Genomic DNA, 13,280 nt, shown 5'->3' on the forward strand with positions numbered 1-13,280 from the left:
TTCACTTGTAATCATTTTCAGCGGGATGTAAGAAATAGAAGCCACTCAGTTCTAGAGTCTTGTGAAACGTAACTCTTTAGCACATGGCTCACTCTGTCCTCTGCTTGAAGCCTCAGCTGGCGTTGCGTGACCACCCTCCCGTAACTCACTTTTGTAGCGGCCACCTGTTCACTTGAACTGCCCCTCCAAAATGACTTCTGTTATCTGGGTAGTTTGGATCAAAACAAGCAGTAGTATTTTTTTCAATTGGTTACCTATGACAACAGAGCCAAGTTTTCCAGATCAACAGTTTTCAAAGACTTTTGTCTAATGGCCCTTCTTAGGGAAGGAAAGGTGGACTTCCCTCCTCCCTTACCCATTGTTCTCCAGCCCCAGCTGAAATGGAGAGAGACACACTGTGTATGTGGAGATACTAAGGAACAGCTGTATGGGTTTTAGTAAGGATTGCATATAAATGAATTCACTCTAGGAACAGATATGTATCCAGAACCATGTTATAAATACTAACATTTGCAGAAAACGGCCTGCGGAACACATGCAGAACTCCGGTGGGCCCTTACAGTCTTTGAGTTCTGCTTTATGAGAACGGAGAACCTGATCAGAATGAGCCTGTGTCGTGACCCAACTTCTCTTTGAAAACTTTACAGTTGTCAGAAAAACTGCAAGACACAGAAAATGAAGCGATGTCCAAGATCGTGGAACTGGAAAAGCAGCTCATGCAGAGGAACAAGGAGCTGGATGTTGTTCGAGTACGTATGATGATGACAGCAGCCCAGATGGACATTAGGGGGCGCGTGCTCCAGCCTCAGTCTGGCAGTGCATTCATGTCAGAGGAATGCATTGATGTAGCGTATTTATTGGAACCATTTCAGAGGTGATACTCCAAAGAAAAGTACACATACTTATGGTCTGAGTGCACATGTGCGTGCAATCAGATGCTCGGGGTTCACTATGTTCTTATCACAGGTTTGGGGAGCAGCAATATTTTCCCATCTGGACAAGTCGGATTTGATTATGCGGATCACCCATTTCGTTGGAAATAAAAGCACAGCACAGATTTAATTCATGCCACTTATTTATTTTTAATAGAACTTAGATTTCTTTGTTTGCTCTGCTTCTACCTGAAACCAGATTTTGGTGGTTGCCATGGAAATGGTGAAATCTCAACACAGGCGAGACCTAATGGCATTCACCAAAAGAAAGAAAGAAGAAAAGCAAAGCAAAACCAGTCCATGTTTATTATCAGATAATTGCAGCTTTTTTTTTTTGGCATTAGTATTGTTTTACCTTATGCACCAGGTATTTATGGAGGCCTGTCTATGTGTTTAGAATTGTACAGAACATAAAATCACTAAAATGCCTGGAAGGCTTTCAGGCAAATGGCTTGCCTTTATGCCACCGTTAATGAAATGGCACGTTTTATGTGATGGTTATCATGTCTGCGTGTGTTGCTTGATATTCTGACATGTCCTACAGTTAACTCTAGGAAATTTATTTTCTGGCACACCATCGAGGCAAAGCTGTAGCATATGGACTCAATTCAAGTCCAGCATCTCAGATTATTAATAATAGACAGGGTGTGAAGAATGTTTCCCTGCCTGCTGGAGGTTTGTGGTGAGAGATCCCATGTCCAGGGCCCAGCAAGTAAGTTCCATAAAAATCCTTTCACTGGAACCTCTGTGGGCTCCTTATAAAAGGAACCAGGACAGCCTTTGAATTGAAAATTGTAACTCCTTTGTTTTTTGCTAAAAACCTAGACAGAAATAAGTACTTGGTGGAGGCAAGCTTTGGCCTGTGTTGTTAACTGCATTAGCAAAGGGAAAATGTTGCAACAATTGCTGTCCTGAGCTTGGTCAAGGGAACATTGTGAAGGCCAGAGAAGTCCATTCAGGAGCAGTCAGCCCCTGGCTACTCCACACTAGATTATTCCATGCTTTGCAGATTTTTAAACCCATTCTGACATCTATCCAAGTCTGATTTAAGGCCCTTTTTGTCCACTGTTAGCTGATATGTGTCTGGGAGTTAAAATGAATTTTAAAATTAGTGAAAGGAAAACATGCACACCACCAGAATATCCCCAGGATGCTCAAAGTCAGCTATAAAACTATTTTGGGGTCATCTGTGCCTTGTTTCTCTCCACCTACGGGGAAGACCAAGTTTGCTGCCTTTGTCGATGGGAAGAACCACAGTAATAACAGGAGTTGCTAACATCCATTGCACACATTACCAGGGAGCAAATGATAATGAGTGGAACTTGGTAGGTTCTGGCTGAGTTCCATAGAATTCCAATATGTGAATATCCTTTTTCTATCCTATTTTTTTTTTTTTGGTTATTTTCTTTGTCCTCAGTTTGCCAGTCTGATGGTAAGAGGCATGCATGTCATGTGAAGACAAGCTCTTGACCATGGACTCTTTTGCAGGAAATCTACAAAGATGCAAATACCCAGGTTCACACGTTAAGGAAAATGGTCAAAGAAAAAGAAGAAGCTATTCAAAGACAGTCTACCCTGGAAAAAAAGATTCATGAACTGGAGAAACAAGGGACCATTAAAATTCAGAAGAAAGGGGATGGGGACATCGCCATACTGCCCGTCGTGGCTTCTGGCACATTGTCCACGGGGTCAGAAGTGGCAGTGGGTAACTTTGTGGGACCAGTAACAGGGGCCGCCTCCTCAGGACCCTTGCCGCCGCCTCCCCCCCCACTACCTCCGTTGTCAGATGCATCTGAAGCAGGTAAGAAGCCTTGGCAGGAGGACCGAGGGAGTATTGGGGTATTTGTATTTATTTTTGTGTGACCCACTGTCATTTTTGCCCTTTGTTGTTGTTGGCATGATCTTTTACTTAACTGATTTTAAGAACTTTCTACATTTTGAGATTGAGGTTATGAGTCTTCATTACACGTGTGTTGCAGGATATTCCACTTTGGCAAATTTTACTCTTTGAAATAGTTCTCTGTCCTTTGCAGGGTTTGTTTTCTGATGCATTGTGTGCGCATGACACATTTCAGGAAAAACCATTCTCCTAGTTTCAAAGTCAGTTTGTTTCTTTTCTTTTACTAGTGCAAAATGGTCCAGTCACACCACCTATGCCACCCCCTCCTCCTCCCCCTCCCCCGCCTCCTCCACCCCCTCCCCTGCCTCCACCTCTGCCGGGGCCTTCGGCTGAGACTGTGCCAGCTCCTCCTCTACCACCACCCCTCCCTCCTTCTGCACCCCCGCTGCCTGGGACATCGTCACCCACGGTGGTTTTCAACTCAGGATTAGCAGGTAAGAACACAGAAATGAGACTCAGGTATTTGTGTAATAAATATTCATTTGTTTTAACTCTGAAGGGTTAAAGCCATTCTTTTGAAGTCCAAGTCTCTTGAAATTACATGTATCTCCTCTTACTATAAGAACCATCTTGCTAATACACAGGGGAAATTATTGTGCACAGAAGGCGTTTCTGTCTGAGTAGATTTGTCACTCTCTCCCCAGCAGGAAGTTCTGATCTCTCACTGTCTTAGCACCATCTAAAGACGGGAAGAGGGACAAATTCCTTCTCAGGGATTGGTGCTTTTTCACGGGTTCAGCAAACACTTCCGGACACCTGTCATAGTCAAAGCTCTTGACACAAAGTGACTCTAGTGCTTGCAGCTCTTTTTACCTTGCAGGTATTTGCAGTGTCACCTAAAAAGGGAGAAAGTGCCTTTTTGTGTAAGTGCCACCCGTAGGCTTGCAGACATTTCTTCTGAGCATTTGTGGACATCAGAATTCACTATAGTACAATTAAACTTCAAGGCAAAGTGTTGCCATCAGCAGTATCTCCACGCCTTGAGATGCTTAGGTATTATACATGTTGTCTTCCTGCTAACCAGGACAAAATGCAGCACCCTTCCTTAGCAGAAATAAGACAGGGTGGGTGTGGGCAAGAAGAATAAAAGTGCTCCAATGACTTGAAATGTAAGTTCTTATTTTCAACTCACAGAAACGAATGTTCACTCTTCTCTAAAACACTGGGAGCCATTTTCCTGGCCATGGAGAGTTCTCCTGGCATTTGGAATTGCTCTGAGCTGTGCTGTGCTGTCTCCGGGACATCGGACAGTCCTGCTCCTCATCCTCTGCAGTCCCTGGAGAGGTCTCTTCTGCTGAAGAGCCGCCCTTCTAACACTCACCATTTCCAAGGCTGGGGTCCTTCTCAGAGCCCATTGCCCTGACAGTCTTAGCTGTAAAGATTTCCGCGTCTCCGTCCCGTGGAGTGTCCCGTGGAGTGTCTCGTCACAGCCTTCCCAGCCTCCTGCAGGGCTGATTCATCCTGGTGACTGCAGCCCTTTGGGCACCGGAAGGCCACTCTCAGCAAACTCATCTCTCATCAAATCCATGGTGTTTACTTCCACCCCAACTTCTGTAAAACTGTCAGTCACACACAGGGCGCCTGTTCAAAGTAATGTTCCCAGTAAACCAGTGACTTGTTTTAGCCTTGCAGGGTCTCCCACCTACCACTTTCTTCTAGAACTTTCATTGTTCCTGAAGGGCAAAAATGGAAAGTGCGTCATCATGGAACCATTGGTCTTTGGAATGTAAACAAACAAATAAACCTCTTAACCAGTCCTAGGAATCTGTCCCATCAACAGACTGTTCTCAGTGACTGAATGTGAAAACCTGTCACTGTCATGTGCACCAGGCTCACGGATCAGGCGTGGGCCCTGAGCCACGTGCGCCATGGGAGGTGGCTGCCGTGGGGTCTCTCCCGTGGCGCTGTGCCCTTTCTCTCTGGCTGCGCCTCCCCTGTGCTGCAGCCCCCCCACCCCCCCCCACTCACCTGAGTTCTAGCGCAGAACTCAGGCCCGCGGTGGCAGAGGGGCAGAGCCACCAGGCTGACAGGTGTAGGTCCTCCTGAATGAGTCTTGTCCTCCCTGGTTAATTTTTTTGCCTACTTAATTTTAACAGTTTATCGGTCCCATTGCTTCCCTCAGTTTTGTGGTGTGGAACTCTGTTCTGCGGACTGTCTACCTACTGCCCCCTTCAGAGTTGGTAGGATTGAAACTTGTCCCCTTTGTGTCCTGTGCAGTTTAGGGAACTGTAAGTGGGACTGAAGAAATTCCTCTTTAGTGCTGTAAGTGCCCTTTAAGTAATTGCAGGGTGTTCTGTTTTACAAGATGTAAGGATTATAAGACCCCTTTATGAGTGTTGGTAGCTTGACATCAGACCATTTCTATAAGGCTTTTAATCTCTTTTCCTGACTCATCCTTAACTTGGCCGTTAATGCTCAGTGGTTCTAGCCCATGTTGTGGGATGTTTTGCCTTTATGTTCAGTAGCGTGCTTGCACGCGTGCGCGCGTGCGCTCACTCTCTCTCTCTGGAACCAAGATGCCAGGCAGAGTCAGACTGTCCCAGCCGAGGCAGAGCTGAGATGATACGCGAGGGCTCCTGGGAGGCCAGAAACCTGTGACATCACTAGGTCCCTGGATCTGTAGGCAAAAGGATATCTGTCCCTTCAACAGGCAGTGAGCACATGTGTTCTTGGTGGTCAAACGGGCTGGGAAGAGGTCTCCTAGGTTTACCTAGTTGGGTTTTTCTTTGCATTTCATAGAGGAAATACTAGTGCTGTGAAATGTGCATTTGAAGTATGTGGCTCACGTCCTCAGATCTGTGCTGGATGGACCCAGCTCCCATTCCCTGGTTAGTTCATCTGTGATAGAACCCTGGGCAGCCTGTACCTCGCTGCCTCTGTGGCAGAATGTGCCCTGGACCGTCACCATGAGAAGGTGGACTCTGGCTGATTATTTTTCATTGAAGAGTTGTTCATATCTTAAGGAGTACGTAGCACAGTTGCATATGGCTGTTTGGGACCACCATAATGAAATCATTTCCCCCCTCTTCTAAAAAGGATTATTTTTAAAAACAAAACAAATGAGTCTTCAAGGAAGGCCCAAAGGGAAATGCATTTTTGGCTCTGCCCTGCCTTGTGAAATGCGTCCAAGAAGCATGCAACTCTGCGCGGAGAGTGTGTCACCTGCTGAGCCACTGGCCTCTAACCGTATCTAATTCTTTTTGTATTTCCTTTGTTCTTGCTGCTTCCACCAAAGATGGGCCAATCAAGCTTTTCTGTAGGTTGCTCCTCACTGAGTGTGTTGCGTATTTGCCTTGTGCTCCTGTCGGTCACACTGTGCCTTGATGTCTTCCACTCCATCTCTCACTGACCCATTGCATTTGGCTTTGTGTCTGCCGGCAGGCTTGGTGTTGACTGGCGGCTGTTCCAGGTTTGCCCGCACTTTTTAGTTGGACCTGTAGAAGAGATTGTGGCCCTTTAAGCAGACATCTTGTATCACGTGCCACATTCCTGTCCCTCTGACAAAAGGGCTGTTTTTTTTCTTCCCTTTTTGTTTAATCTTCACGGTTGGATCTAAGGCCTCAGCTCTAGGGGAATTTTGGATTTATTCTGAGGGGAGAAAAGAAAGCTCCACAGAAAAAAGAAAAGCTACTGGGTGCCGTTTTTTTCCATTTCCCTCCCACTGAACACTGTAGCCTGAACACTGTAGGTCAAGGTCACCCACAAGCTCCTCCTCCTCTGACTCCTCCCACCCTCACCCGGCCCCCATCTATTCCCCAAAGCCAGGACAATCTTCCAGAAAAGAACCTTTTTGCCTGTGTTCTGATTTCAAGCTTATTCCTAATCTTGCTAAAAAAAAAAAAGGTAGGGTGCCTGCAAAAGGAATGACTTTAGTGAGTGTCCCGAGGCCTGTGGTGCCTGAGGAGGACTGGTGGAGCCAAATGTCACCCACCCCTCGCCTCAGACTGTGGAAACATCCCTGCACAGCCCCTTCCCTACTCCCCCTCTTCCCCTCAACATCCCGAGGTCCCTGCCAAGAACAGCGTCTGATCCTGCACCCCAAGAAGGACGTGGGATTTCCTGGGCAGTGTAGGCAGAGATGAAGTGCAGCGAGGAGTCCGACACTGTTGGGCGGTAGGGACTCAGGTGTCACCTGTGGCAGTGGAAAGGCCTGGTTCGGCAAAGCTGTGTTCTGTGTTGCTGCATGCTTTTGTGTCGATTTGTCAGACGACATTCCTGCTGGTTACTGTGTGGCCTTTGTAACTCTGGAGGAATGAGAGGAGCTGTCTGCCTCCGCTTCCCAGTGACCTGTCACTGGGGCAGGCAGCCAGGTAAAAGCCCAGGCGTGTTTTGTGTTTTGTGTTTCTGTCGTCCTCGTCATTCTGCATGGAAGTCCTGCTCTTCCTTGCTAATGACGGCCAACAGCAAAGCCCCCCACATGGCAGGCAGACATCCTGGGATGGGTTTGAGGGGGAGAATATATATAACTTTAAGTGGTTTGGGAAGCTTTCTTTATGATGTGCAATTAACTAATGGGATTTTTGATAGATTGCCATTTTTAGATCATTTCCCCAAAGTAAGAGGAGTTGGCACTGACCCCTTGGCCCCTCAAAGATAGAGCCCCGCCCCCGCCCCCCCGCCCCCCCCCCCACTGAGGTATTTTCAGTGTTTTTAGTGAGTTCATGCACGCCTTCTCATCACACACAGCTGACCCCTGAGGAGAGCTGGCTCTTCATGGGGGGAAGGGACTGTGGCCATTCTCAAAAAGCCATACAAATCCTGATTTCCAAGTATCCCCTTCCGTTTTAAACATTTTCTCTTTGGGGCCGTGCATGGCCCTTCATCTGTTTGAAATAACTCAACAGCCAATATAATCCCCATTATTGGGGATTAATCACCCCCAGAAACGCACTGCTCTGGCTGAGAGTCAGCATTCTTGATGTTCCATTCCTGGTGGTGTAGATAGCCACTGTCTGCAGCCTCCAATCATCTTTTAAAATTTGTTTGGAGATGTGTGTGTTCTAGAACCAAGAATTTAGGATGTCAAAATTGGAGTCGTGTTCACCAGTATCAAACTGAGTCACAGAGTATTTGCCCTCTCTGCTTTCTAGTAACAATAATAATTTTTGTCCTAAGCCTTGTCCTAATATTGTGACAATAATGCAACAAACAGTTGCTGCATTAAAAAAAAAAAAATCAGCCTCTGGCTCTTAGCTGCCTCTAACACTGAGTTGTGTCAGTCACTGTGACCTCAGATGGCCTGGTCAGAGCCGCGGGTGGTGTTTTGAAGCACCCGGGCACCCCTTGCCACCTTCCTCCAGTGTTCAGGTGTCATCGGCAGGGACTGTTGTCTGATGGCTCCTCAGGCTCACGGAGTCTTGGCAGAATCTTAACTTCCTTTTCTCTGACTACTACAGCTGTGAAAATTAAGAAGCCAATCAAGACGAAATTCAGAATGCCAGTTTTTAACTGGGTTGCCCTGAAGCCAAATCAGATAAATGGCACAGTCTTCAATGAAATTGACGACGAGCGGATACTGGAGGTATCTTTCTTGTTGGTCAGACATGTGGGGCCTACTCTGTGCAGCAAAGCCAAAATGGGTGCGCTGTCGTTCTGGAAATTTCAGTGACTAAAGTTCACGTGTTTTAAGTGCTTTGATGTAAAGAAAAAAGGGATATATAATATCAGAGGATAAGATTGGACATTATTTTGAAAGGTGGTTCTAAAGTATGTTTAAAAAATTGTTAAAATATGCGGGTTTGGAGGGGGTGGGGAGAAAATACAACTGTATGTGAACAACAATAAATAATTAAAATAATAAAAAATTGTTAAAATGAAATAGTTTTGAACATCTTGCATGTGGTCTGTTTAGAAGATATCTAGCCATGTAACATGAAAAAATAGAGACATTTATTGAAGATACAGGATACAAGAAACATTGTACATAGGACAAGGACACTTAAGTCCCCTTCAAAATAGGCACTGTGGGACCTCACACAGTTCTCCCAATCACCATCAGCTGTGCTGTGCTATTTTTCTGAATCTCATCAACATGAGATTCAGAAAAATATGACAGGGTGATTTTAGCGTTTGGAAGAGCTGGAAGTCACAGGGCACCAAATCTGGGCTGTAGGGGGACTGAGTCACCTGGGTGATTTGATGTTTTGCAAAAAAACTCTGCACAAGATGTGATGCATAAGTGGGTGCATAGTCGTGATGAACCTGCCAATCACCAGTTGCCCACAGCTGCGGCCTTCTGAGTCATCCGAATAGTCCCCAAGGAACAATGTTCAAGCTTAACACAAAATTAGATGCAGATTCCTTGCTTGACTCGCTCAGTCATTTTGAATGCGATACAGTACCATGCTCACTCAGTGCTGTCTACCACCCTGCCTGACTAGTACAGTGAAGTCATCATTGTTCACACACGCACATTCCAGTCCACTCTCCTTGGCTGCCAGGTTACATTGATGTCGTGCAAACTGTTCTCATTATATTAACAATGGCTGGACTTTTTCTGGACAGACCTCATGTATATCTGACACAATATCTGCCTCAACTTATAAAAGGGCATAAAACTCTTTATTAAATTATAAGTGAATAAGGATTTAATAGTCATACTCACTAGCTGGTTTGATGGGTAGTTTTAGTCTCTGGTGGCCTTCCCTGCAAACTGATTATTGAAAGGCATTTGAATTGGCTGGTGGGATCAGTTGTCTCCTCTAGACATTTTCATTTGTACATGTGGCATAAGTCACATTTAAACACAAATAGGAAGATAGAACTGGCCATGGTCATAGATAAGTATTGAGTAGAAAAAGTAAATTCTTTGACACCGAAGGAGCTTCCTGACTTAATTTTTAAGTATAATCCATTTGTCCTCTCTACTGCAGGATTTAAATGTGGATGAGTTTGAGGAAATATTTAAGACAAAAGCCCAAGGTCCTGCCATTGACCTTTCCTCAAGCAAACAGAAGATACCACAGAAGGGATCCAACAGAGTGACGTTGCTGGAAGCAAATCGTGCCAAAAACCTTGCCATAACCTTGAGGAAAGCTGGCAAGACTGCCGATGAGATCTGTAGAGCTATTCATGTGTAAGTTCAAGGCTTTCTGGGAAACAATGTTTTAGTAAATTTAGGATCAGAACGAGAAAGTTAGGTATTGGTAGGTGACACAGATAGTTCAGTAGTGAGGCAGGATCTAAGGTAAAAAAGATGGATCAGTTCTTGACGTCCACACAGCAGAGAATCTCTCTGTTACATATACCCAACGTTACAGTGTAAAAATGTTAACCACTGAAGAGGTGGACCAGGAATTACCCCCGGGAGTGCTGTGTTAGAATGAATAATTACGATGGTTGTAGAAGAATAACAACGGGATTGTGATACTTGCTATCTTGGTCTGCTCTCTTAATGTAGGTCTGTAGCAGAGCTGACATGGAAGGGAAACTGAGTGGAGTATCGCAGATGCTAAGAAAAGGGAGATAATGTCAGTTTTCTCTGGAGTATCTGAATTTTAGACAGATTTGTTGAATACAAATTTGATGGCATTTATGGATGATAAAGTTTGATACCAGATGCACTTACAATACAGATGCATATTTTAATTCATAACAATAGGAATGTGATTGCTGTTGCTTTTAGTGCTGCCAGGACATTTTAAACAAAGTTCAGTGATTTTTTTTGCTTGCTTGTGTGTTTGTTTTTCATCCTTGAGTAGCAGGGAAGGCATTGCTTTTATTTAACTTCATTGTTAGGAGAATATTTCTACTCTTCCTACAGTCATGGTCACTTTCAAGTGTGATGAGGGTGCTCTTAGATGTTTGAGGAACCAAGTCATGGTGAATTGGCCGTTCATCGGTTTTGATCAGGGATTCCCATAGCAGTGCACGGACCTGAGAAAGCGTTTGTTCCATTTGTGCCCTCAGCCAGGACTGTAACCTGATGGTCTCATGCACCCTACAGTCTGTTCTAATTTCTTTCTTTTTAAAAAATATTTGATTTATTTATCTTTAGAGGGGAAGGGAAGGAGAGAAGGAGAGAAATATCAATGTATGGTTGCCTCTCGTGAGTCCCCTGCTGGGAACTGGCCTGCAACCCAGGCACGTGCCCTGACTGGGAATCGAACTGCGATCGTGTGGTTTGCAGGCCCGCGCTCAATCCACTGAGCTACACCAGCCAGGGCTGTTCTAATTTCTGATGTTGGAATCTGACATGCACTTTGGTTTTTAATTTTCATATACCTTGTGTGTCATGATCATTAAATATATATTATTTTGCCAAACAAAGATTGTCCAGAGAATAAAGTAGAGATTTAACACATACTTTTCTTAATCAAATTGAGCATATATCCACAAAAACTTGGTATTCCTCCAAGGGATCCATACAATTAAGCCAAAATATCCATATGGAATGGGCATTTGGATGCATCTTTTTCTCTACAAGAAGAAAACATATAGTAGGTTATTGGTTTACTTGAAATATTTGACAAAGTTCACCTGATATTCTGTCATTACGTGTATAATATTAATGTCCCAATTAACAGTATATAGCATTCCTAAGACCCATGTCCTTGAATGACTTAACCATCAGATGCTTCTGCCTCCCTCTGCCGCCTCCTGCTGGCATTTACTGCTGAGATCTAGAGGTTAGAGCTTTGCTAACAGCTTAGAAACTGGTGTGGTGATGTCACAAGGCCCAGGTTTTCAGGAAGGACCAATGAGAGTACTTGATGCCCAGTCAGGGGCCAGTCGTCACACGGGGGCATCATCGCCATCCAGCCGTGAAGTGCGGACTTGGTGGCTCATGAGCCGGACCGGATGGGGGTGTGGTGGAAAGGGTAGGGGGTTTTCTCCCCAGCACTGACAGGCCGGCATCTGTCCTCAGATTTGACTTGAAGACGCTGCCTGTAGACTTTGTGGAATGTTTGATGAGGTTCTTGCCCACTGAGAATGAGGTGAAGGTGCTCCGGCTCTACGAGCGGGAGAGGAAGCCCGTGGAGAACTTGTCGGACGAAGACCGGTTCATGATGCAGTTCAGCAAAATTGAGAGGCTCCTGCAGAAGATGACCATTATGGCCTTCATTGGGAACTTCGCCGAAAGCATTCAGATGCTGACTCCTGTGAGTGGGCCGCCTGGCAGGGGGGGAGGTCCAAAGAGATGCAGAATCATTTTCGCTTGTTTCAGTCTCGCTTGTTGCACTTAGTGTCGTGGGCTCTGGAGACTCCTTCCCAGGACTTTCTGGATCCATTTTCACTCCAGCCAGCCTTTTCCTATTGCATAGGCCGGACAAATTTGAAAAGGGTGACTTTCCATTTTCCATGTTGCCACTCTCCCTCTGGAGTCCCATTTTCCGTGTCTGTAGGAGTCCTCCGGATTGAAAGTGCATGTCAGTACAGAGGACAAGGGGAACCACTTCCCAAATGTAGTCCTCTCCTGAGGGTACCAGTTCTCTGGTTGGGTTGGCGAGACTGCAAATGTGACTTCCACTTCCAAAAACGAACCCGTGTGTTTAGTGAACAGGCTTGTTAGCTTTCACTAGGAGCATTACGTTTATCATAGGCATCTCCTTCCTTGGAGGTTTGCTGTAGCACACAGTGGTGATGCAGCACACAGTGGTGATGCAGAAGTAACAGCCAACCACCTGTTATTCCTTTGTGTCAATCTGCCGGAGACTTATGAATGTCATAAACATAATAGCATGAAAAGCTCTTTCCCAGTTCTATTTCTAAATAAACTTTAGTGAATGACCGATTATAGTCGTATGTCTGTTCAAAATGTGTTGAAGGAGCTTCTGGAGGGTGATTGTATCCCTTTGCTGTTTGGTTTTCACTCTTGGATAGCCCATTGATTTAAAAATATAAATTGTATTACATGACTGGAGGTGGAGGGCAGGGGATTGAGTTCTGCTAGAAGATGCTGTTGACTGAGTTTTGTTGTTAATAGGATTTGTGATAAGCAAGTTCCGATGTTACTTCTTATTTCAAATACTTTTAGAGAAGAGCTTGCACGTAATGATTCCATTACCTAATACCTAGCAGACAACTGAAATATATGTTCAGGAAAAATAAAATCTCAGCAGTAAGTCTTTAAGGTCCAACTGCAGGTTCATTTTTAGTTTCCAATTAGAGTTGCCTATTTGTAACATATTTTTCTCTCTCCCCTCCTTTCCTTTGACTGGAATCTAGCAACTGCACTCAATTATAGCAGCATCTGTCTCCATAAAGTCATCTCAAAAACTCAAGAAAATTCTGGAGGCAAGTGAAGTTGTCCTTGTCTGTGTGTGTGGAAGAGCTGACTTGTCCACTGCATTTCTCTGCCTGGAGCTGTGCTGATGGGCTTCTCTTTGCTCTCTCTCTTTTTCTGCAGATCATCTTGGCCCTAGGGAACTATATGAACAGCAGTAAACGAGGAGCAGTTTATGGGTTTAAACTTCAGAGTTTAGATCTGGTGAGTGGCCTACAAGAAA

The 13,280-nt window shown here is 45.0% G+C and overlaps 1 protein-coding gene across 4 annotated transcripts in view; it reads left to right on the forward strand.

Moving 5' to 3' along the window:
- Positions 1–13,280, forward strand: part of FMNL2 (formin like 2) — a 294,350-nt gene that overhangs the window by 264,621 nt on the left and 16,449 nt on the right. For all 4 annotated transcript variants that reach the window (XM_037027832.1, XM_037027835.1, XM_037027833.1 and 1 more), the window contains 8 exons: positions 648–749; positions 2,421–2,733; positions 3,060–3,266; positions 8,229–8,353; positions 9,705–9,907; positions 11,699–11,933; positions 13,000–13,068; positions 13,181–13,261. In XM_037027832.1, coding sequence (XP_036883727.1) covers positions 648–749; positions 2,421–2,733; positions 3,060–3,266; positions 8,229–8,353; positions 9,705–9,907; positions 11,699–11,933; positions 13,000–13,068; positions 13,181–13,261 — 1,335 coding nt within the window. The remainder of the gene's footprint in view (positions 1–647; positions 750–2,420; positions 2,734–3,059; positions 3,267–8,228; positions 8,354–9,704; positions 9,908–11,698; positions 11,934–12,999; positions 13,069–13,180; positions 13,262–13,280) is intronic.

Source organism: Sturnira hondurensis, unplaced genomic scaffold (genome assembly GCF_014824575.4).
Source record: "Sturnira hondurensis isolate 20B ecotype Veracruz unplaced genomic scaffold, ASM1482457v3 Scaffold0019428, whole genome shotgun sequence".
Taxonomy (NCBI): Eukaryota; Metazoa; Chordata; class Mammalia; order Chiroptera; family Phyllostomidae; genus Sturnira; species Sturnira hondurensis.